The sequence below is a fragment of the Cephus cinctus genome, unplaced genomic scaffold (genome assembly GCF_000341935.2).
Source record: "Cephus cinctus unplaced genomic scaffold, Ccin1 Ccin1_scaffold0705, whole genome shotgun sequence".
NCBI classification, from domain to species: Eukaryota; Metazoa; Arthropoda; class Insecta; order Hymenoptera; family Cephidae; genus Cephus; species Cephus cinctus.
The window spans coordinates 1-26869 of NW_014333325.1; the positions used below are offsets into that span (position 1 = coordinate 1).

General features: G+C 34.2%; 1 protein-coding gene and 1 long non-coding RNA gene across 8 annotated transcripts; one reads left to right on the top strand and one right to left on the bottom strand.

Annotated features, from left to right (window-relative positions):
* Positions 1-1312: 1312 nt before the first annotated feature.
* Positions 1313-6207, bottom strand: LOC107270152. Its single transcript, XR_001538253.2, has 3 exons — positions 5639-6207; positions 2674-2859; positions 1313-1917 (listed from the first exon to the last, which is right to left on the bottom strand). It is a non-coding gene; the product is annotated as an uncharacterized LOC107270152 (long non-coding RNA).
* A 657-nt stretch (positions 6208-6864) lies between these two features.
* On the top strand, positions 6865-25821 carry LOC107270146 (GTPase-activating protein and VPS9 domain-containing protein 1). Of its 7 annotated transcripts, none has more exons than XM_015744871.2 (17): positions 6865-6997; positions 7751-7821; positions 9684-9817; positions 13059-14406; positions 14488-14681; positions 14750-14912; positions 17335-17508; positions 17798-17959; positions 18091-18361; positions 20001-20089; positions 20166-20581; positions 20900-21374; positions 21443-21672; positions 21740-21996; positions 22065-22276; positions 22480-22865; positions 22945-25821. In XM_015744871.2, exons 3-17 carry the CDS (start codon positions 9686-9688, stop codon positions 23074-23076), a joined length of 4641 nt encoding a protein of 1546 aa, XP_015600357.1. In that variant the 5' UTR covers positions 6865-6997; positions 7751-7821; positions 9684-9685; the 3' UTR covers positions 23077-25821. The 7 variants fall into 7 exon arrangements, with proteins under 7 accessions (XP_015600357.1, XP_024943336.1, XP_015600356.1 ...); XM_015744870.2 differs by having other exon boundaries at positions 6868-7092; XM_015744874.2 differs by having other exon boundaries at positions 6868-7092; positions 18103-18361.
* Positions 25822-26869: the final 1048 nt, after the last annotated feature.

Here is a 26869-nt window from a genome sequence, read left to right on the forward strand (position 1 = left end):
AATATACAATATGGCGAATATTCTAAGATTCGATATATTTACTCTCACACTGACCAGGAATTACTACAGTACTCTGCACCAGATAGATAATAATATTCTGAAAGACCTAAAAATAAATGACGAAATTACTCTAAGACGGATGGCACGCAGTAATTACTCATCGCCTACAATTTTCACCAAATTAGATGGAATGGGAATCATACAAGATCAAAATAATGTTCCAATTATATACCACATAAAACGAAATTGCGCAAGAAAGCCTACCTTTACCGACATAGATAATATACCCCAAGACAAATGGGTATATTCGACAGCAATGGCTGATAGAGATTGTGATAATTTAGAAAGACTATCTACCGCATACGGATGGCTCTACGGAGACGCTAAACATATGGAGGAGTTGAGGTGCAGAGCCCGATTAAAACAAAAAATGCTAATACAACAGCTTCTACAAAGTTTGCAAACAGGTCACACAAATCCAGACGTTTCTAAAATCACATTAGTTGCAATTTGAGTGCATTACATTGCAACTTTCGTTTGCAACTGTAAATATGTAAATAATTCATCCCACATACTTATAAGAACACATTCTTCTCCCCCCCCTCTCGTTCCTTTAAGTTAAAACTAATTAGAAATCATGTATATACAATGTTTTTTACATTTACTTTCTTTTACCATAGGTAAAAACAAAAACAGTATTAAATATCGAAAACAATAATGGTGGTAATAAAAAAACTAGAAATAATAATAAATGTATTTTGGCGAGATACGTCAAACATGATGACAAATCAAAAATATATCTTATTACAGATTAAGTTATTCTAGGGCGAATTATTATTTAATTATGTATAACGACATGAATGAAAATAAACCACTTTTTTAAAACGAAAAAAAAGTGTGTTAAGGCGCAGGGAAATAGTAATTCACAGGATTCCAGATTCGAATCCCCACCAGTGACAAAAAACTCAAATGTCTTCTCAGCGATCATTATATACCAATTTTAAAGAATAAGTTTCGAATATCCAATTAAAAGTGTAAGATCAAATCGGTTGAATAAACGTAAAGTAATATTTTTTTAAATTAATTTTGTTGATTGGTTTAGTGGGGTTTAATTTTGAGATATGTTGAGGTCCCATAGATCAAAGCGTGACCAGCCTAGTAAGGCTACGCATAAGTTTTCCTACTGGGCCCCCAAGAAAATTGGGGATAACTAGAAAACGCCAAATAAAAGTCCCAAACTAAATTTCTGCTCAGGATCAGGCACCCGACCGTCAGGAACCTGACGTGATGCCGATTTTGGACTGAACCAGGCTGACAAGGTAAAACTAACCTGAGCCGGATTTTATCCTGAATAAATTTCTGCTCGGGTAATTGTAATATTATAAAAATGGAACGTTAACATTTATTTTACTAGTCAGCTATACAATGTTTATGGTTAACTCACTACTGTAAAATTTCAATTGTGGTATTTTGTAATGATCATATTGCCCTTTTTCTCAGTGTACTTAGTATTCTGTGAACATTATGAAGATTGGCGCGGAAAATAACGAAAAGGGATCGAAGCGGTTCGTTCTTTTTAGCTTTAACACGTTAAGCGCGGCCCCGATTTTGCTATTCTTTCCGCTCAAACGGCAGTGAGCGAGCACTTGGTGCCGAGCGCTCAAGAGGTGTTTGGGATATAAAGTATAAACAGAAGATTACTTTGTTTCACCTTTTCATCTTTCGTTTGAACTGTGGGAATGGTGCAGCCAATGCACAAGTATACAAATTATAAACAGAAGATAATGGGATGGGGAACGGCAAAAAGGCGACCTCCAAGAGACGATCAGTTACAAAAAGTCCACTGTCAGTCCCCAGAGGGTGACGCCGCTTGAACGGAAAATTCACTGTAAGTCCCCAGGGACTGCTATAGTATACCTAATAAGAAACATAAACTTTGAAATATTAGCCATCATTATGATATAATTTTAGATAAAGCATAGATCCTTAAAAGAGTTTATTTTATCAATTTCTAATAAATTAGATTTGACACTATGCTGAAACTTTTGAATGTGATGCATAAATTGATCATTGTGATACCAGATATGTTACTTGCATGAACTCTACCATTGGGGTTTACTAATAGATGTTTGTAAGGGAATTATGAAGGAAAAAAACTGCTATTTTTACACTTGAGAGGAACACTATTTAACCCATAATTGAGATTTATGTCAGAGTTTGTATCTAAGATCTAGCTGTGACAATGTTCAACATCAGATATTTAGTTGAGGATTTAGAGGTACAGAAAACATTAGACAAAAGCCTGAAAGATTTGTCAATATCTCTTCCATTTAAAAAAAGCACTTTTAATCATAGGTACTTTGACAAATATATTCTTTTAGATTTGTAATTTGGGGTATTTTTCATTATCGCTTTGAGTCCAAACATTTAGATATTCTGTTTAAATGGCCAAGGCACTAATTTTCTGGACAATTCCGATTATTAATTTGATGCAAACTTTTATAATTGGTTAATTGTATGGATAGGATAAGAAAATTTACAATCAACGAGTGATTATCATTACTACAATGCATGCATCTGACCTTAATCTTACAACTAGCTATTATATGTCTAAAGTAATAAAGATTATAACAATATTATATGCAGAAGGAAGGTTTCAATGTGATGGCTTACCTTGAAAATATATCGGAACTAAAGAAGGGTATGCCCATCAAATTTTATTAAGATACGTCTCAAGGAGTCATCTTCTATCAGCATCTTCTTCACTACTTTTTAACTTGCAAGATCTTTTGTAATGGTTCTGAATATTATAGAAGTTCTTCTGCAGTATTTACAGAAACTCCTTTTATAATGCCAATTCTGAAAATACAATAGAAAACAATGAAACCATTTGTTTCTATTGATTACATAAAAGATTTGCAACTTCCTTCAATTGGGCAATAATTAATATTTGTCTCATCTGCTGCTTTTATTATGTGAATAACATCCCTTTGACAATATAGAATTAATAAATTATCACTGTACTTAGACGATACTTCATCGTGTTTTTGAATATATTCTTAGGCTGAATAAAAACAATGTAAGGGTCCATATGACAAAATTTATGTTATTATTTAGACTTAATGTAGGGTAGGGTAGACAACCCAATAGTTGAACACTTAAGTGAATTCACGGTTTTAGATACAATTTTTAAATATTGATATTTAATGTATATATAAAAGAAATGTTCTATTGCATTCTTATAAGCTTCATGAACAAATTAAAGTAAATACAAAATTAAAAGATACATTACTTTTTAAGAAAAATAATAAAAACCGCGAAAAAGTCAATTTGCCCATTAGTTGAACACTTCGACCAGTAAATGAACAGCGTCTTGCCAATAGATGAACACACTTTTTGAATACGCTTCGGGGTTAAGCTGATTTATTTTTATTTATTTATAAAGGCTATAGGTAACATAGGTTCAACCTTTTATGAAAAATAATAATTAAATAAATTAATATTACTTACTAATAATATAAAATTTAAAAAAATCTTATTACATTTTTATTTTATTTAAAAAGACACATTTCAAATACATTTATAATTAATGTAACGTTAAGTCAAGTGCACTTTCAGTGATGTTTGAAATTTCCAACGCATTTCCATTAGACAAATCATTAGTTAATAAATCAGCAAGTGGTTTACGTTTTTGCCCTTTTTTAGTAGCTGGAGGTGCTTTTCTTTTTAGATTTTCTTGTTTTATTTTAATACTTTCATCTTTTTCTTTTTTTAATTTAAGTTTTTCTAATGTAACCTTTAGATTTTCTTCTTTTTTTTTTGTCTTTTTCAATCTTCATAATACTTTCCACGCCAGGCACATTTTGAGTACGTACAGCTTCATCGACTAGTGTTAAGCTTAATGGATCACTTTCAGGATCAGCTAAATTAATGCTCGCTAAGCTTTCATTACAAGAAACTTGATTTTCACAGGTAGGATTCTCAACTTCATCGCTTACTTCATTATTTTCTGAAGCTTCTTCTAATTTGTCGACACAAGTTTTCCACAAAATAAACATAGAGTCATTACTTGTTTCTCCTTTATTCACTTTGTTAGTAAAATCTTGTAGTACTTTTTTGTTCATATGGTGTTCAATACATTTTTTTGTTGACGCATAATCATAATGTGTAAGAGGCTCAGAGTCTTGCTTACTTGTCAAATTCATTTCTTTTCTTCGAGTAGATATGCACTTACTATAATCAATAGCATTTTCATCGTAAGGATATAATCCACAAACTTTAAAACCATTTTGAATGGAAGATGTACTTATTTGGTCAAAAGCTTTTTTGAATAATTCAGCAAAGTTAGATCTTGTTATAGATTTTTGAGTCAGTTGTTTATATTCTAAAACAACTTTCTTCCATTTAACTTTTAATCCTTTGAATATACTCACATCACAAGGTTGTTTAATATGAGTTGCATTTGGATACAATGCATAAACAATAATCTTGTGTTGAACGCAAAAGTCACTTAACTCAAGAGTTAAATGAGATTTATGGCCATCAAGAAAATATATAACAGGAAACTGTATATTGTTTTTGATGCACCAAGGGTAAAAGACATTTACTATGAATTCATAAAAAGTCATTGACACCATCCATCCACTATCTGATCTGCCAATAGGCCAGCCGAATGGCATTGATTCAGCTATATGCGATGGAATTCTTTTATATGGGTATATGATAAGTGGTGGAACAGCAACACCCGCTGCAGAAAAAGTGCACAAAACAGACAGAGATTCTTTTTCATGGCTACTGGCGACTTCATACACATTTTTCTCTCCTCGTGGACCTAATATTTTCCTGGTTTAGGTGTGAATGCAATATTTGTTTCATCACCATTAAAAATACATTCTGGCCTGTCTAAGACACTCTCCCAACCATTTTCTTTTAAATAAACTTTAGCGTTTTTATGCCATTCTCTTATAGCATCTTCTGTAACAGCTGCTCTACTTCTTGACAGTATTTCTGTATTTTTAGATACAATATCTGGATGCCTTTTCAAAAATAAATGTAGCCATTTATCACCTGGACGATTATCCTTAAAACATGTTTTTCTTTCTGCAATATTTAAAACACTTTGAACTGTATTTTTTACTTCGTCAGCATGCATAGGAAATCCCAACTTTGCCTTATTTAAAATCCACTGTGACACTCGAGTCTCTTCACTTTCATTTAAAACTGTCGAGGGGCCTTTTTTTGCAAATCTCAGAAACTTTTCCTGTCACTTTATTATGTAGAGTACTAAGAAGAATTTTATATTCTGCAGCTGCTTTCCTAAGACTTGTAGTACCACTACGTACATCATCAACAGCTTTATGTATATCATCATCGCTGTATGAATATAGTTTGTACACTTTGGGAATGATGTTCCTTTTTTTTACAGTAGACATCGTAAAACAATAAAAGAAATCACTTAAATTAAAAACTAATACCACTAATACATAATACTACTGTCTGTTCATGTATAGGTTTGAGGTTAGAAATGTCAGACCAAAAGATGCACACGTTTTTTTCATTATATTTTTTTATTTTGTATCTCAAAGTTTCTTTTAAATAAAAGAAGATTCTTTTGCGAATAATTTAACCCATAACTTACCTTGGAAAACAAAAATCGTTTATTCTTTTCAACATTTTTCACCAAGTGAGGAAAACATGACGCTTATAAGCTAGCTAGAACTGAACGCTTGGTGGCGCAGCGGGCCACTAAAAAATAATTTTTTACATATTTAAAATACTTTTTTTATTAAAAATATGTATTAACTAAATCAAAAAATTGTTTTTCTTGCTACTAAAATTATAACAATATAGATAAAAATAATATTTTTGTTATAATCATCAAAAAATTACAAATGTGTTCAACTATTGGCAGGTGTTCGGGTACTGGGTTGCCTAACCTATATGGTTTACACAAACTTTTCAGTCTCTGGTTTGTGCTTTTAATAGTATTAAATAATGTTTAGCTTATTAAAAAATAGAAGTACAGAATGTTACTTAAAGAAAATGAAATCGAAGTGGAGGGAAAGAGGCGTTAACAAAATAAGGAGAGGGGGTACACGCGTCTTATTTTTTAATTTTTACTATTGAATATTTAAGTTTCGAGGTTAAACTTAATATTATAAAAACACTATAAAATATTCCTGCATACTATATCACTTATTTATGAGAGAATCGCAAGATATCATTACTTACATATTTAAACACTTCACGCAAGACTTGCGACTATTTTTAATGATCATTTTTCGTCAGTTTTTCAATTGAAAAATTCAAATTAAGGCTATTGTACACAAAATCTTCTTTTGTTACATAGAGTGTGTTCCAAAATGTATTTCCAGTACGTAACCTTATTCATCTATACGCATCTAACAGAGATGTAATTACTTTGACAGTGCTGTCAGTACATTTCGGAACACACCCGTATATTCTGCACTTTTCAAAAAGGGCAAATTCTCATTGGTTACTTAAAAATATCCTCCAATAAGAATTTGCACTTTTTCAAAAGTGCAGAAAGTTAAGTAAAGTTCTTCACACACAAAATAATAACGTAACGAATTATACTCAGCATGGAACGTGCACATACCTAGTAATAAAAGTTCGAGCCATGATTTCGTCGCACGACAATTTTCGCGGTCCCGTTGCATGAAATAGTACCTTAAAGTATCAGATTTCTTATTGGTCAAATCTTTTACGAGAAAAGTCTTTGACCAATGAAAAGTCTAGTTTTCTGATAAGTACGATTGGTGACACTTTTGGTTACATTAGAATTTTTGAATCGATTTCTCGAATATGAGGTTTCGAGCAATCGAAACTTTGATTTAAAGCGCACCACTCCGTGCAGCCATTTGTCGAAAAAAAGTTCTAACCTGAAAAAGAAAATGGTCGCATATCAGTTGGGGGTGTCGCCGTGAAGACAATAACAAAGCATTTTTCTTATATTGTCAGTGTGTACGTGTTTGTGGTATGTAACTTAATAGGAGATTTTTCTTAGTAAAAACACGAAACGACGAAGAAACCGACGATTTTGAGAAAATCTCAACTTTTAAGCGTCGTCAGGTGACTATTCGAGCTTCACTTTTATTCTCGATACTTATTTCAATGTTTATCTATTCATCTTAATACCTTATGCTGTAAATTCATTCATTAAAAATGTATTTGGCTCATATATATTTAATGTTTCTTAAATAGTAGAATACAGTTTCTTACAAAGTTCAAGGTTAACCTAGTGTAAGATTTAATCGTCTTTTCCATCAATGCACACAACTGACAGGAGTGGGATCTACCACCATTAGTTGACAATTAAGGATGTATGGACTGTACAGTCCAGCCAGGAAATTGTAAAAGCAACCAAAATATTTAATACAACCATTAAAAATACAATCTTTATTAGTATGACTGAACTTAAAAAAAAAAATATTAATAAAAAAAAATTAAATGACAATGAGTATGAATACTTTCATTGAATACAATGAATATGAAATCAGTTTGTTATTAAAAGTTTTCTATAGAATCAATTTTTTAAAATAATATGTTGCTGAGGAATTTCTACCGTTGATCTAATTTTAATGTTCTAAAGTCTATTTACTGATTTAGATTTTTCAAGTAGCCTCTGAGGATTTAGAATATTTTGTCTTCTTTAACCACATGTAGTTCTTTGTTATAAATAAGGAGTTCTACTTATTCAACTATAAATTTGATTAAAATTCTGTTTTAGTGAATTGGAGGATGATCTAAAAAAATAAGTTTTAAAACAATACAACTGGATCCCTGGAAAACATTTAATAAGTAAGCAATTTCTTTATATTCACTGTATTTAAATTTTTTCTGATAATACACTTTTTTGTAAATTTAGTCACAGTATTAATACTTTCTTTGCTTTTATGTTTATCTAAATGAACTGTGCAACTAAAACTTACTTAAGTATTTCTTAGCAAAAGAATTTCATTTTAACCCTTTGGCGGATACCCTGGGTCATATATGCCCAGTGCCATGTTTAAAGGAATGCCATTTTTAAATAAGCAAAGATATGGGATTACCAAATATCTGAAAATTAGGAAAATATTCTGGAGTCCACGTAACATACACTGACATTGCCAGTGGTACTAGATGTCGAGCAAGCGTCATCTGAAGAGCACTCTGGATAGTATACTACCTAGATTATTCAAGAGTGATTGAAAAACAGTATTTTCATAGACTATACAATTTTTATAATTTTTTGGTTCCATAGAACCACAAGTGTCCTTTGAAATGGAGAAAAATCTAGCAATCATAAGTGTATGGAAATTTCATTTGGAGCAGATAAGCGTGCTGGGAACATTTGATAATTTTGAAGTATTTTTCATTATGTGGTGATTATGTCTCCACTTGCTCGTATTATACACACACATACCTCGTACTTAGTCTATCTATTTGTTTATGCTAGAAATTTGTCGTTACACCGATAATGCCAGTGGAGACAGTCACCACATAATAAAAATACTTCAAAATTATATATGTTTCTAACACTTGTTCCAAATGAAATCTGCACACATTTCTGATTGCTAGATTATGATTTCCCTTCTAGACACTATTTTCATTATAAAAAGTATCAATTTCATGCTAAATAGCAACAAAAGTATATAAGCTGCGAAAAAACTGATACCGCGTTTTCATTAGGCGAAATAAACATACTTTTTACAGAGATAAGCAAAACCACTAATATGGTCTTTTAGAAGGATGTCTTTAGTTTACGCACTGCCCGACTTTTTTCGTTACGTACAATAAAATAAAAATCCGATAAAAACAAAATACATCACTATTCCCGATGTTTTGCATTCATATTTGCATTTTACGTAATAACTTTGCGTAGAATTATTTTATGAAATCGGAACTGATTTAATCAGGTTCTACACTTTCTGATGATTATAATTCAGCTATTAAAATTTAAAAAATGTAAATTTCAACAGATGGTATCCGCAAAAGAAGTTCGTTGGTAGTATATTATCCAGTTGTCCGACAGAAAGACCTCAGAAAATGATGTCCGCGAGGTTTAAGTTATGAAAAAATTAATTTTAATTATATTTCGATGAAGGATATTATAATTTCGAAGTACAATCATGATTTGCTTACTTTGCAACTAAAACCAATTAATATATTTAATATATTAGATGCATAGATGTTTTATCTACTCGTTAAAAACTATTATTTATAATATAATTTTACATTTATATTAATGTAGTAAACAGATGAATATAATAAATTTGGCAATTTATAATTATAAATATTAATGTTTATTTGTATAAAATAAAAGCGTGTTTGTAAATTTTCAAGATGCAAACATATGAGATTTCTATAAGAATTTATTGGAAAAATGAAAAATCCCAAAGAATTTTCATGTAAAAAGAGATTTGAAAAAAGTATTTTAATGGTTAATCAGTTTCAATTATTTTTCTTTCATTTAAAAATTGTTTCACTGAAAATAATGCTTTTGAATAAAATTGTCTGTTATATTTAATGTTATCTGACATTTTAAATGTGTAGTTGATAATTATGATTTTCATAATTAAGTATTGTTAACAGTCTTTATACGACTTCATATGTATTTCACATGTCTATATGACTGAAAACATTAACCTATTCAACGACGTTACATTTGTTATTTGTTTCAGCAATGTCTTCAATAAATAGTGTGGAATCATTTGGGACATTACAATGGGACATGATTGAACTTGCAGGGCATCTCAGACAGGAACGTTTATTTGTCAGTTCGGAACAGCAGAATTTGCAAACGCTTAATGAGAAGGTATGTATTACATGAGCTGGAAAGATATCTTAATGGAAGAGGAATGTATTAGAAGAAGAAGAAAAAAAAAATCAGTTTCACAGAAATGTTGACAATTCGGAACATTGAATAAAGCTTTCCAAATCTTACTAAATATTATTGGATCTTAACTTACTTCCGAAATTTATTCAAAATAGAAAATTGAGTCTAAATCGGAATTTCGCAAAATATGCGGAGTAGATCAAAATTGAATTGAAATCGTAAAATTGAAATATTAATAAATTAAGTGTTTGGAATATTAAAATATTTCATCAAATCAATAAAGTCAGATATTAACACTTGGAAATCCGAAATACTGGCCAAGAATGCATATGTATACAGAAGAAGTACTGGAAGTTGACGAAAAATGTGAGCGCGCAAATTCCTCACGTAGGATTCATCGAGTGGGAGCAGCCGGGAAGTGGGGGGAGCACTTAAGGCAGTGCCTGGAGTCTGAGCGCTCATTCTTTCTCGAACCCGGTCTCCTATACTGGTGTCTTGGAAACACGCCTCTTATCTATTTCCAACCTTCTTTTTATATATTTATATCTTCTTTACTTCCTAATCTCTTTGTTTCATTGTTTACGTTCTTTTTAATCGCTTTCCTTATCTAGTTTTCGACTTCTTTATTTCTATTTACCTTTCTGTTTTTTATTATACCTAATCGATTAGCGGTCATTTTGTTATGTTACAATTTAATAATTTAGACACTTTTGGGGAAGAACAATTCGGGGGTTGTCTCGCTCTTTCTATTTAAATAACAGTTCCCCTTTTATGGCGTGTCAAACAAAAAGTGAATGTTACAGTGCTAACTTCACGTAGGTTATTTTCGCGGGAGCATCTTTTTTAGTTCTGAAAAACTGCATCAGATAACGCTCCCGAGACCACTCCTAGTTCCAAAAAAATCTGTCAGGGGACGTGGAACACAAGTTACATTGAAAATAAGACCTCCGCAAAGTAAGCCCCCCCACTTCGACTTTTGAAATTTTTCTTTTTACCAATTAATTGGTGGTCGTTTGGTGGTATTTGGTAGTCTTTTTAAAAGGTTTGATAATTCGCTGTTTTCTTGTAATACCCAAAAAAACTAAATTCGAACAATCATTTATTGAACCAATAGATCTGTTCTTGTTACCTACACTTTCTGCACTTTTCAAAAAGTGCAAATTCTCATTGGTTACTTAAAAATATCATTCAATAAGAATTTGCACTCTTTGAAAAGTGCAGACAGTGTAGGTAATAAGAAGAGACCTAATGACTAAGATGCTGGTTACATTGGTTAACCAAGCAGCAAAGAAGCGACCAATGGGACAAGAGCATTGAGATGTGACGTCATAATTCAGACCTAAAGCATCTTGTCGATTGGTCGTTGCCCGTTGCCTTTGGTGTGCAGGCTCATTTGAACTCATTCACACCAAAAACAACGAGCAACGAAGCAGTGACCAAATATGATCTACCAAATATGAACAAATATGATCTACCTCGTGACGTCATAAATCAATGTCAAAACATCTTTTTCATTGCTGGCTGCCTGCTGCCTCTGGTGTGAATCCGGCCTTAGGTTTCATAGTAAAAAGACACCTAATCTGATAACCGAAAACTGAAAGTGAAAAAAGAAAAACAAAAAATAAAAACATCGTTACCAAGAACTATTTCTCTTCAAAACGGAAACCGAAATCTAAATTCGAAAATCGTAAATGAAAAATGATGATTGAAAAACGCTAAACCAAAAACTAAAACCGAAATTCAATTTATTTACCATCTGAGAAACTTACTTTAACGGCACACTGGGGTTATTCGTTACTCCACACGGTCTTTATATTCTTAATATTTGGCTGCCAGCGCACAACCGATTATGCTCTTTGCTCTGAGAGGACACCAGAGAGTCAACCTATATTACCTTACGTTGTATAACACCTTAACTTACGGACTTATTTACGAACATGCCGATTCAAATTAGTCTAGTGTAACCTCAGAGTGCTTCTGTTCTAGGGTTAATTTCCTTAAGGTTCATTTCGAATTAGAGCCGCAGATTTTGTCCACTCAATTTCATCTAAGTTTATTTTGATCAAACGATATAATCACGCTGAATGCAATACACACTCGAAACATCTATACCAGTTTCATTATTACAACACCAGTGTAATCAATTCGAATCTGCATCGATTGGTCCAACCGAATTTCCCCAGATCGCAGCTGGTAATTGATATTATCAAATCTTTTTCTCAGCGTAGTGTGCCGTTGTAGGGTTACAGATGAGAGGAAGTTTACCTCATACGTAATAGGAATATAAAAATTAAGTCGAAAGACACTGAATGATAAAGAAATAATGTCTACCCAAACCGATACCGAGTAGCAGGTGACGCGAGAGATCAGACAAAGCTAGTAGATTATTAAGTGAAGTAATTCAATGTTAGGAAAAATATATTTTATTTTTGCTTGCTATAAGTACATAATAGCAAATTAAATATGTGTCTAATCCAAAAATATGGATAAATATAAAAATTAAATAACCTACTTACTTACCAATCTCGTGTATACTTATATATGGACTAAGGGGTATTAAAACACTCGACGCGTAGTTTGAATCTCAGTACTAACAATTCTGTGCCTCATAGGGCTTACCATGATACAAGTAGACGAGTCAAGCCACTAGGTCTAGATTGCACTTTGGTCTAAATCGCATATGGTCCAATGAGGTCACGTTCAAAGTGAAATCAGTTGCACTCAAAGAAGCCATCTTCTTACGAACCAAAGGAAATAAGTCTTCTTATACAATATCATGGCTTGACTATACATACATATGAACAGTCAGCTAATCAAAGCAGAGAGACAGTCCGGTGACGTCACAGTCCAAATGCGCAAGCACCTTGTCTGTTTGAATTATGGGGCTTATTAGATGCTTTCAACATTTTACCCGAGGACAATAGACCACGCTTTCTTCATTGTTAGAGAAGTTGTTGGTCGTTGAAAAAAACTCTAAGGATGAGAGCCGAATAGTGCCTGGAGGGTTATTATGGGCTACTGTAAAATGAAACATTGAAAATAACGAGTACTATGTAAAAAATGGTATCTCGTCATTATGCTTCACTTGCGAAAAGTTAAAATTATCAGGCAATACGCCAAAGAAGGATAGAAACCTATTTGTACCTACTTAAATGTTTATAACTATTAATTATACGCAATATATTCTATCATATTCAATATGAAAAACTAATTATTACAGGTTATATATATGTCATCTGATCTGGCTCAACAAGCATGGGTAACGGCTCAGCAGAGAGTTAATCTAAATCAGCTGATAGTATCAAGGCCAGACTGTACTCCAGCTTCTTGCTGCCAGAGAGCCAATACTTTGGAGAATTCTCAATTCGTTGACGGATATAAACATCTACGTTATCAAGTATGCTTGGCATACGGGGAGTTCCTGGACGCATTACGAAAGTCGCCAAAACTTGTAGCATCTTGTCTCGTGGAAGGTGATAAGGTCGCACCGGAGATGATGCAGTGCATAATCCAGTCTCTGGCAGCTGGTTTATTTGGCAGTTGTTTATTACCAGAAGACAAGATTTTAGTATTAAAATTACTAAGACATCTCATATTTCTTCAAGTTGTCCCATCAGATAATCCGAGGAGATTACTACGTCAAGGAACCTGTGCGTTCTCTAGATTCTACTCTGTTTTTCATGAGGGCCTTTTTTCGGCAAAGTTGTTTTTAACCGCTGCACTGCACAGCCCCATAATGCAGTTACTTATGGAAGATGAGATGTTTCTCGATATAGATCCGGACAAGGCACCAATAAGATTTCCACCTGCAGAAAGGTTAAAGAAATTTGGCAAGGAAGGTACAACGGAATACCAAACAAAGTTACAACGTTATAGACTTTGGACGATTAATTCTTTGGTACGAATTAGTCAGAGATTCATCGTGAGCATTCGCGAGAATATGCACTGCTTCCCCACAAGCGTGTGCTGGCTCGTCAGACAGATGGCTGGTCTTCTGGGAAAAAATGGCAATGTTGATCCCAGAGAAGTACATGCAATGTGTACCGATCTTGTCTTCACCTATTTCATATGTCCAGCTATAGTCAATCCAGAACCTTATGGCATCACTGACGCACCCATTAGCTACGTTGCAAGATTTAATCTCATACAAGTCGGTCAAATCTTGCAGATGCTATCGTTGATTAAATATCAAGCTATCGACGCCAAAGTAATGGACCTTTACAGGCGGTTCGAGAAAGATTCTGTCTCGTCCATGCTGGACGCTATGCTAGAAGGGGCCACTGATGAACTTGAGGATGAACCTGCTGTCATAGATAATAGCAAGCTTCAAGGACTTTCTAGATCTGCCGCACTCTTCACTGAGAACGAACTCAATACTGTAATTACATTTTTACAAAGTGTCGCTAACGATAATGCCGCTGATGAGATTCAATCTGGTAGTGCTGTCAATCGAAAACAATTGAGCGAGATGCTCTCGCAATTACCTTCGGATTTATTAGCTACACATAAGACTGGCAGTAACATTTCACCAGAGACTCCAAACAAGAGAGGTGGCCTTCTTGGCAAAGGTAAGCTTTCTAGTCTTCGAAGCTAGTCTTTGTTTCATTTTCAATTTCTGTAATTATTACATTTACACTATCTGATGTCAGTTGGCCGCGGAAGAGATACACGGATATCGTCATCACTTTCGTCCAATGCTATGGCCGACGGAGTTTCTGACGAGATTAATGGTGTTTCTGGTCCAGAGGATGACCTAATTGATTCCAAACTTCCTCAAGATGTTCTTGTTATACCTTTCGGTCCTACATCCAGTGAAACTGTTGGCTTACTAAGCGAGCAAAAGGTATGATACTACCTGCTTTAAAATCCTTTTAGTAGTTTCTATATTCAATCCTAACGTATTACACGTAGGTTCTTTGTATGGAAATACAAGATGACATCGACAGTGGACCTGTGACTTTGAATCTCCCTGATGATATGCCTAATGGACACAATCGCAGAGAAGGTACCAATAGCGTGGAGCGCATCGAAACTCAAGAAAAAAGAACACGATTTTCTTTATCACACGATGAAGGTACGCAATGAGCATTCGAAATACAAATCTATGTCACGCTATGATATTTTGCCAAAGATTTTTGATGAAATGAGTTGATAGAATCGACAAGAACAATGCTTTGTAGTAAAATGCGAATCATTAGTAATGTCAAATTGTGTAACGACTTGGATCTACTCATGGCACACTGCCATACAGTCAGATCTATGTATATTTAACTCGTTTGTAGCGAGTAACATCGCTATTTTCAACTTCTTGGGTATCCTAAGTTTTTGCTACTACTGTTTGTCTTCGATTGTGCTTGGCCAATCGCAGATAGTTGAAAGCCTGGCTACTGCTATAAATCTTTAACCTTAACTGCCGATATGAAAATACACAGTTTGCAAATCTTTCCTATGGTCTAAAATGCGAAAGGTAAACATGGGATCCATTTGGACGTGCGTTCGTGTATGTACATAAATAGGCATTGTGCGAGAGTAGCAATATGTGTTATGCTTGTGGGCGCAAATTGAGTTGATTTCATGTAGAATAATGAGAAATTGCATACTAACACAATAACGAATGTTTCTACTTTAACACAATACTACGTTGTGCATTACAATCGGACACAGCAAGGTGCAACCGCTCGAGATCGGAGTTGCATTTTACCGGATCGTGTCGGCTTCACTCATTATGTTGTTTCTGTCCCGACCACCCACATTATTTAACGCGTTTGTGTCGTGAAGAGGGAACGCATCCGAGAGATAGGGCAGCTCGAACGATTGACAATGCGGATTCGTTGTACTTTGCGAAGTTGCACTTTGCGGGGTTCGACAGTAGATACATTATTCATATGTTAAAGTCCATGTTGACTCCTGTCGTCTTTTAGACCATTTCCTTATCCCGCATATAAGCTCTTGTTCTTCATCTGATGTATTCCTATATTCGTGATCTCAATAGTCGACAGTCAACCACAGCGCATTCAACTGCGCAGATTATCAACGATTAGTGATCGAGTACAATAAAAGGGAAATAGTGTTGAAAGTTGAAAATACATATTTCCGACTATATTTTTCATGGATAATAATGAAATTGATGCAAGCAAAAGATCGTTTAATTTGAACTGATTTCTTTTACAATCTTGTCGGGTTTTTCTTTGTAATAGAAATATTTATATGTATACATTGTTTTTACATAAACTTCTTACAATAGTTTGCTGGCGTGTTACATTTTTCCGTGATTTAACTGCAATGTGTATGTACGTAGTATCACACGTTGTAGAAATTTTAAGAAATTAATAGAAGTTTTTGAGATCGCTACTTAGCAAAAACTGTAGAACAATGTACATTCGATTACTCTCCTTTTTTCGTTTAGTCTACCGTGATATGGTTTGTCCGGTCATCGTCTTATCACCAAGAATACTACTCGACTACAGTTAATGTGATAACAAGAACAGTCAGGAAAAGGAAACCAAAGATAATGATGGCGTCTATGTATTTTAACGGGTTAGAATCCACTGTATTTTTTTCGAAGGCATTTTTTGGACCATTCTGAATTTTAATTTTAACCCTTTAATATTGCACGAATTTTTCTCGTGAATATATTTTGATTGAACTTGTTACTTGGGGTTTTTGTGCTCGCTGATTACTAATCTGGAGTCAGAAGTAAGAAATTCAGAATCGCGGATCCAATATGGCGGACGGAATATTAAAAATCAGCTGGATTCGTTATATGTACAGATGTATCTGCCATTTACAATATAATACTTTTTACACCGAATTCTCCATCAACGATCCAAAAAGCCTCCGCGTAGGAAATCTCAGCCGAATCCAGTTGATATTGAATATCCCATTCGCCATTTTGAATTTGGTATTTTTTATCCCTGATTCATAGTCAAGGACTCTAACAATCCCAAAATACTGATTTTTGATTATAGGTTAATATTCAATATTTTGAGTAATCAAATTTATGGACTAAAAACAATTTTTCAACATAATTTATTATTAATAAATTATTTATTTGAAATATGGTTCCAAAAATAAGACTCTTGGTTAGAAAAACATTTTGGCAGTTCAACATTATCAAATATGCTAGAGAGATACATGAACAATTTTTTTTAAAAAACAATTTTGAGCATTAGGTGTTCTACCTTGGTTAAATATAATTGAGTGAGATATCTCACGTTATAATGATTACAGCAGGCTAGATTTTCACAAAAAAATTGACAAACAAACGAAAGTACTCGTAAAATTAATTTTAACCTTCTGATATCATCGCATATCATATACTTATGAGCTCGTACTGAGCTGTTCAAACGCGGTTACCATTCAGATCTGCTCTACGATCTTAAATAACTGAAAAGTCAGAAGGTCCATACAAGTCAAGAACCATACAAACTTATTGCCAAACATTAGAATCATTCGTTATATCACCACCAACAACGCGTCTACAGTAATGTGATTAGTCTTATTTGAAGGGTCCATCGGTAATACTTCGGATAATTTGGAAGCAGTGTCGGAAGCTGCCTCAAATCATAGTGTGGCATCCTCGCTGGAGTTGGAGACCGAAGATCAGAATGACAACCTGTCCGATATGGTATCAGCCAACGTGTCCGGCCGTGGAACTCCGAATATTTCGGGTAACTTTCAAAACATATTACAGTGGTAACTGATTACTAACTTAGTTTACGCTCAGGATACATTCTTACAATTTAGAATGCTAGAGAAATGGCACTAACCGTGGTATATGTGATACGGTGGTGGTGAGTTCAGAGAAATAATAAATTATCGTTTAACCGAGTGTTTGCCAAATCGCGCTGAAACAAAACAACCTTGAATGGGATAGCGTTAACTGACGTCTGAGTGTATTTGTTTTTTCTGGTTAAAGGCCATTGAACCAGTCTTATCCATGATTGTCATAATTCTTAGGTCGCGACACACCATCTTCGCAGATTACGGAGGGCGACGATGGTCGTGCGACAGGTGAAGCGAGGCAGCTGGATTTGCCTCCGCCAACGATGCCAACAAAACAAAGTCGCTCAGAAATCGATGATAAATTTTGCAAATTTGAAATTAAAAAACTTATTGAAGGTATTTATTGGGCATATCGTTATTATTATCGTGTTCGAACCTATCATCAGCATGCCCACTTTCGAATTTTCAAAGAAATTTATTGAAAGTCTATCATCATCACTCATCACTCGTGTGCATCCTACACGAAGGATACTTTTTAGGGGACGAAACCATTTCTTTGGTATCCGATACCTGGTCTACAGATGTTTTGGCCTCAGACAGCGAAACTCTCGAGCAGCAAGAGCGATTCCCGTTCGCTCCACCATCTGAACAATCACAACCTGTTTTGCCGACGGAGCATACACAAGCTATACTCGACGTCAGTGAGACTGCATCCGAAGCCTGGAGTACAGATGTACTTGCTAGTGACTCAGAAAGAATGACAGAAGTTGATACCGATGACACAGCCAGTGTTGCTAGGTATTTAAAATTTGTTTTATCAATGATGACCTTTTAATGTACCATCCATTCTGCGGCATCCTGTTTAAATAGTAATACAGTTAATCACGTGAAAAAATTCTGAAGTCAACAAGGATAATTACTATAGATATTAGATAATACAAATTGTTTAAGCATATTGTTTGTATTAGTATTTGTCATTTATTAATATTTATTTATGGCTATATTATGGAATCATAGTGTATAGTTTAAATTATTTGGATGTCTCATTATTCACGTATACTACTTATTTATAGTTGATTCCATCTCTGCAGAATAAATAAAAGCTGCAAGTTGAAACTTGCAATTTGCTTCCTCCGAATCGTAAGTAGTGTACGAGTGTGTAAGTAGTGTCCTCCTTATATGAGGAAGCATTTTCATTTTTTTTTAATCTTTAGCTTCCTCATAGATAAATTTTCATCTACTACCTACGATTCAGAGGAACCAAATTGTAAAATTAAAATTCTTGGCATCCTCATATAGGGACTTGGTACACTACTTACGATTCGGAGGAAGCAAATTGCAAGTTTCAACTTGCAGCTTTTATTTATTCTGCAGAGATGGAATCAACTATAAATAAGTAGTATACGTGAATAATGAGACATCCAAATAATTTAAACTATACACTATGATTCCATAATATAGCCATAAATAAATATTAATAAATGACAAATACTAATACAAACAATATGCTTAAACAATTTGTATTATCTAATATCTATAGTAATTATCCTTGTTGACTTCAGAATTTTTTCACGTGATTAACTGTATTACTATTTAAACAGGATGCCGCAGAATGGATGGTACATTAAAAGCCTAATATTTTTGAATGGGCTGAAATTCAAAAACTTGAATATACGTATAATCAGATCCGTTTTAGTTATCTCCGCCAAATTTGAGACATATCACGGCTAAATGATACTCTATACTTTTCGAAAACTGGAGCTCAATCGGTTAAAATTGACGGGAGTTATGTTGATAAATTTAATTTTTCGAAAAATTCAAAATATCATAAAATCAAAACTGTTATCTCCGCCAAATTTGAGACATATCACGGCTAAATGATACTCTATACTTTTCGAAAACTGGAGCTCAATCGGTTAAAATTGACGGGAGTTATGTTGATAAATTTAATTTTTCGAAAAATTCAAAATATCATAAAATCAAAACTTCTCGATGGATTCGGCCCAAATGCAATACCAACCAACCTTGGATACATATCTCTTTGTCAAGAACTATTTAGATGATTATCACAAAATTTGCGATCGCTAGAGTGCGAATGTCCTTTTTTTGGAAATTTGAAAATGACATCAATTTTGATTCACAGCTTGAATCATAACGAAAATTATAGACAATGGAGGGATTATAGAGCTGCATATGCCTGCAAAATTGGGGGGCTGTAGCTAAAACCGTTCTCGAGTTATACACGTTTGAATTTTGGGAGGCCATTACACACACACACACATACGCGCGCGCGCGCGCGGACACACGGACATTTTCTTCAAACGTGTTTTCTCGACGTTTTGGCACATTCTGAACATGGTGACAGGAAAATTTTCCACCGTCACATAGCTTTCTCTATGAGGAAGCAAAAAGCATATTATCAGTTTTCTCATTTTAGATCCGATGATACAGCAAGATCAGAAGTCGAAATTGAAGGTCGTGGTGAACCCGAAGGCGGAGAAGAAACGCCACCACCTATGTCTTCACGTAAGAAAACTTAATTATAGACGATTTTTTTAGTACGTGACATTCGAAACCGAACCTTTTTTTTAAATAACTCTAGGAATACGAGCAGAAGGTTCCGCATCGTTATTCCGCCCTATTCGAGAAGAACCTATTGGTCGACCTACACTCACAATCCCAACCTCACCAACGGCCTCTCTGTCACCCTCAGGATGGCACATAACTGGGCGTAATGGATCTAAATTAGACTCTCGACGTAGCGCCATAGAGTACGTCGACAACAATGCCAACAATGTCAATAACATGGATTACGGGAAGCCATTAGGGGAAAACAGACTAGTTCATCTTATTGATAAACTGCAGATCGACAACGGGCGAAGTACAAATGAGCGGCAAGGCGCGAGTAATAATCATATTGGTGCAGCTGCAGTAGCTCCAGCTCTTCTTTTGGCGAATCATATCTCCGCACCTGTATTGCCAAATGAGAAATTACCAAATGGTGACGTTAAAACAGAGGTACAAGCTTTTTGAATTCAAGTACTCTTCAATAAAAAAATACTCAAATTTAGTGAGAACTGTTTGAAATGAACACTTTATTGAATTGAAACCTGTAACATGGTAGTCGATAGTTTGTACATTTACAATCAATTTCACAATAATCAAAAAATTCGAGTAGAGTACTATAATGACAATTTGATGTTAGATGTCTAAATATTTGTAACTTTTTGTTTTCCATATAATTATAGCCTTCGATTATTCTATGAGTTATTCCATATGTAGTGTCTTCTTTTTATACATAATATATACATGAATGATGTTATATTTTTTGTACAGGAACAGGAAGGTGGCATACCCACTAGTAGTAATGTAGTGGTGAGATTGAGCACAGCCAGTTTGACATCCAGTAGCAGTTCTGGGTCAGAATCAAGAGCAAAGAATACTATTGCTTCAGACTTATGCTTAAATCAGCCTATATCAAACGGAAATGGCGATATGACGGATGGTGTTAGCTCTATAACATCAAAACCTACTACTTCTACCGGCGCTATTCCGAAGAGTATAAGTTTCGATATGACGGCCGAACGCGGTGATAAGGAACTTCTCGACGATGATCAGAAGAACAAGCGAGGTTTTTTCGTTAAACTTAAAATGACCTTAAGGAACCGTCGAGGTAAATCGGTACGTGGGGCTGATGATCTCAGCAGATGCTACGACCGTGAAGCTGGTGGCGATGGGCTCGACGTTAGTAGACATAGGCTGCGTAGAATCATGTCGGAAGATACGACCTCTACAGGAAGCATAAACAGTGGTAAGCCCTATAGAAAATAGTTGATTTATGCGAGCATGCAGAAAAGTGACAGTCGGAGGACATTTTAGACAGTACCGACGATATACTAGCAAAGTACAGACGGAAACCAAGTGCAACAAGCGATACTGCTTCCGTGGAAAGCAGTCAGTCGCGAACAAAAGAAGCTGAAGACGAAAGGCTTTTGATAGATCCAAATAACGTAGAACTTTCATTCGCCTTCGCTGATGCTAAACGAAAACTGCGAATGGTGCTAAGCACTGCAGATCTTCAACACATTCCATGTAGCACGGCTTCGGAGGTAACGGGCAATAACCAATATGTCATTATTGATAGTTAAGTACTGAGTGATTATTATTTCTTTGTAGAGAAATACGTGGATGCAAAAGGAAAATGAATTAGTAACCTTTTTGCAACTACAACTTGCTGAAGCTATCAATTTACAAGATAGAGCATTGATAGCACATCTTCATGAGACGTTAAGATGTGTTAGATTGTTTAATGATGATGGGTGTAGAAAACTCTTCAAGTCCCTTCGAGATGATTATCAAAAAAGATCCCCCTACATAGCTTATTTAATAAGATGTCGACAGGGTTTGCTGTCGACTCTGGCACACTTGGATCGGTAAGCTATAACTGCTCTATAATATATGTGTAAAAGAAAAATGCATTAAATAATATCATATAATTTAGTTTGGGAGAAAGGGTCAAGTGTGATCGTGATGCAGTAAATAGCCACCTCGTATCTGTATGCGTAAGGGTCTTTCTAGAAAAAAGAGAAACTTCTATTTTACGCTTCTGTGATGAATTTAAAGAACTTAAACTGGCCGATGAGAAGCAGGATTCAGTGGATAATTTTCTTGGAAAAATTAACACCGAAATGGAAAATGACCCTATTTGGCAAGGTAAAAGGGTATAATAATTTTACTCCAAGTAAAAATATATTTCTAAATTGTATTCTACTGCATTCGTCGTATCACAAATAGTTACCTTATACAGTTGGCGCTATAACAACAAACTTTCTTATATGATGGGTATAATATTTTACGCGAGTAATGCGCATTTAATCATTAATTTTGTATGCAAAATTTTAATTATTCCTTTTTAGTGGCAAGTGAGAATCAGTTGGCACTCGCGAGGTCCGTGGTGGAGAGGACTGTGATGGCTCGAGTGTATCACAATGCATTATATCCAAATGGAGATGGCGATGTTTATAGAGATCAACTTCTTCATGATCATATAAAAAAACTTGCCAAAGTCGTCACCCCGAATCATAAGGATTTACGCATTCCAAAAATTTACCATTATGAGTGTCCGTGGCCTTGGGCCCAAGCCGAATTAGCGGTGATATCAGCGTACAAAACACCGCGTGATAAGCTACAATGTGTATTTCGCTGTGCAACTACGATCATGAATTTATTGTCGATGGCATCCGAGAGAGGAATACCTGCAGCCGACGACCTAATACCGGTTCTCGTCTACGTTATCATAAAAGTATTAATAATTTGAAATGTATATTAGAATACTCACCACTTGTGGCAGTAGTAGATTAATGTGCATCTGTATATTTCAGACAAATCCGCCGTCTCTTCTGTCAACTGTACAATATGTAGACAGTTTTTACGGGAATAGATTGGAAGGCGAGGAACAGTATTGGTGGACGCAATTCTGTTCTGCCATTGAATTTATCAAGACAATGGACTAGTTAACATCGTGGGATCGAAAAAATGAGTCATTCGATTTGTCCGATAATTGCTAACGACGAATATACTTGAACGGAAATAATAGCTATTAGGGTCCGCGAGGACTATTCCATACGAGGATATGCTAGTCTCCCTCGTTCATTTTTTATTTTTTGTGTAAAATTATATGAATGATTATATAAAGCACAACTGAGAACAATAGAACCTTTTTATAACACCAAAACTTCCAGTTGCATCGCAATTGCTTTCAATCAAATCATCTCTTGGACCATTTAACTTTCCATTTTGCCAAGCGAGAACCGTTGGTATGAATTTTCTCATTTCAACAAGTCCACCTAAATGAAAAGTGAATGAGTGTATATATGGTGCATTTCTAACAAACTGTATGAGCCTATTGAATTATTAAGTACATATGAACAGCCGATTACACGTCAGGAGATATCTTGTCATTACACAAAACCGTATTTATAATTTGAAACAAGCGTCGTGTTATAAATAATCAGCAGCATCGTTTTATCTTTAAATTGTTGCCAGAAATCGTTACAACATATTACCAACGCTATATTACTCTTATTATATTCACTTTCGGGATAAGTGTATTCGCTTGATTAGCATATACTTTTTAATTGTTAGTAACATGGGAAGACATACAGTTTTATGGAAAACTTAGGTAATTCATACGATCCCATTTGTGCCTCTGCACGTAATCCGAAGTAAAAGTGACAAATTAGAGAAAGTACTCCATAAAATAATTAACGGTAAACCTTTGAGTAGCAATGATATAAACCGCTTATATATTTTGAAAATGTACGATATATTGATTATACAAGGTCAATTCATTTACATTCGCATATAATCAATTAAAAAAGAAAAGTAAAAATAATCGAATAACGTACATTACATTTATTGATTTTCGTGCATGATGAACAAGCTTGTTATTTATAATTCTTTTTTTATATAAATGGCACTAGCTGGGATCCGCTATTTAAAATTCAATAGATGGGTTTAATTTGAAATTTATTAATTGTTTAAAGGAAATTCAAGTGTGAATGGAAAAGTGATACCGAATTCCATCGATTAATATTTATAAATATTTCGTTAATGCAGTCGTAATTTATAGTCTGTCGTATAAAAAAATTGGCATATATTTTACGACGGAGATCCTAAGAGTTATAAAGTTATAGAAAGTCGTAAGAAATGAGGTTAAAAGTAAACATTTAAAGCATAATATTACTTGGGGATATTACAAAATTTTAGCAAGCACGTATATGCTTTGTAATTATGCTTCTGTTAAGAAACCAAGATATTTTATAAATTATTCAGTAGTTATTGCTCTTTACGTGGATTAAAATAGTAAAAAGAGCGTAAGAACAGAAAAATACTCGCTGTATGTACACGGGGTGACATAATCACCTCAGTTCATCTACATAGGCTAGGTGAAGATATGTCCCGCGCCGTAGGTTTATTCGCGTATGCGCGTATAGTTAATATACAGTCTCAGAATATTTTGCAATATATATATATATATTTTTGTAGTCTGAAGAAAATAGCTATATCTTCATAATATCATGTGGCACGTGAATGCACTGTAATGCACAGGTTAAATCAACATTGCACAAAATATTGCCGAATAATACGGATGAAAGGGAAAAAGTATTGTGAGAGAAATTTTCGGCTCACTTGGCTGTGCTTCGCAGAATAAAAATATGTGTTTATTTTATTTTAGCGATAAATAGTTTTTTCTCTATCGCAGAAAGTTACAGACTAATATAATGGAATTATTTATAAAATGATTGATTAATGTGTGTATTGTATGTGTGAGAAGCCATAAAACTCTCGCTGACAAATCTTATCCTGTACATCTGTTTATTGTAATTTCCTATATTTACTGATAATAGTAGACGATACGCTCATATGTCGCGAGACTTCAGTGAGCAATTAATCATAACGATAACTTAACAATATACAATATTTTATTATATTATTTCTTCTTCTTAAGAAGGTGCGGCGTGTACTTCTATGCTTTGCGCGTTCCATTTGGATCTAAGGACAAAAAATACAAATTGAAGAGATAATCTCACCTCGTACTTTGTATTTCCTAGAAAGACGTGCCTAGAAGTACAAAGTCGCACGTACGCATTATTAATATCTTGAGTAACAGGACAAAGTTGTATTATTATAGTTCAAGTATTTAAAATATATATAGAGACAAATTATTCAATTATGAACTATTTTCAATAAATTAGTAGACGGACAGATGGGAAATCTGACAAGTATGTCGAATTATTCAAATAAGACGAAGTTAGTGGATCCATCCAAGAACTGTGTATTAGTTCGTGGATATAAATATTAAATGCGTAATACAGCTTGATGCATTGACAATTATATGAATCTACTAATTCTATTCAAAAATCAGGTTCTCAACATTTCCACTCATTTTAACAATGGCTTCCAGATATCATGTTTCCGGAAAAATCTAAGGAGTCCCGTTTTTAATGTCATCATCACCTGGATATCACGAGTGAGCTCATCCCGTATATTTGTGGTAGCTTTCTCAGATACCTTCGTGTATACTACATCTACATGCATCCCGTCTGTTCTTTGTCGAATTTACATGAACCCTTGTTCTCGGGAACTCCAATACCTGAATTAATACATGTGCATTCTATTTATAATTCTTCATGTAATATGTATTCCCTATTAAAATATTTCTATAAATAATAATAAACTATTGTTGTCTCACGTAATGAACTTAGTTTATTAGTTTGGACCAGTTGGACACACTCGTTACGGCTTGTATGTACCGTTTATCCCTTTCTTTTCTCTATATATTACGTATTATAAAATCCTACACTGTTTTCTGTTTCTTGTTTATATCATTATCATTACTGCTTTTAAAAGTTAATATTGCTAGAATTTAGTCTTTATGTTGGATCTTCTAATTTTGTCAACTAACGCAAAGTAACAGTTCAATATCGTCATTCTAAATTTTCCTACTCAGCAATATATATGTTACTGTGAAAGACCGAACATCAACAAATGTCAACAACGAATTAGACTACCAATCATTACGAAACTACCAAAAAACGATTGATATTTTCTGAATATTATTGTAACCTTTTGGATCAGTTGAATGCAAAAATTCGTGAGAAAAGACCTGCTTTAATGAAAAAAAAAATAATGTTTTATGAAGACAATGCACGTGTTCACACAAGTGTTTTGACGATGGCAAAATTCAACGAATTAAAGTACGAATTGCTTGAACATCCAGCTTATTCACCAGATTTGGCTCCCTCTAACTATTATCTGTTTCCAAACCTGAAAAAATTCCTGGGTGGAAAGCGTTTCACATCGAATGACGAAGCTGTTGCAGCCGTGGATGGATATTTTGCAGACCTTCCGGAATCATACTTTAATGATGCTATTGAATTATTGGAAAAACGTTGGAATAAATGTATTGAGGTTTCAGGAGATTATATTGAAAAATACAACATATTTCACGTAAAAAAAAATTGTCTTGCATTGTAGGCCGAGAACTTTTCAGCTACCGTCGGATATGTATATATGAATGTATGTACATACATGCATACACCTTCCAGTATACCTTTATTTCAATGGTTGGCACTGATTTAAAGAAAATGACAAATCACATAAATTTCTACTTCTAATAAGGAACCTTTGGTAGGTATCCGCCTCCGATTTATTTCGTTTTCATATATGTAAACTAACTTATTCGATAAATTAAGCGACACGTATTTTTTCTTATCGGCCCAAATTGGATTTTTGGGGGTGAAA

Bases quoted from the DNA above. Each gene is read 5' to 3' on its own strand.
- LOC107270146 (XM_015744871.2), top strand. From the start codon at position 9,686: ATGTCTTCAATAAATAGTGTGGAATCATTTGGGACATTACAATGGGAC. The intron at 14,407-14,487 runs GTAAGCTTTCTA...ATCTGATGTCAG, and splicing joins AGGTGGCCTTCTTGGCAAAG to TTGGCCGCGGAAGAGATACA. The intron at 20,090-20,165 runs GTAAGAAAACTT...AAATAACTCTAG, and splicing joins GCCACCACCTATGTCTTCAC to GAATACGAGCAGAAGGTTCC.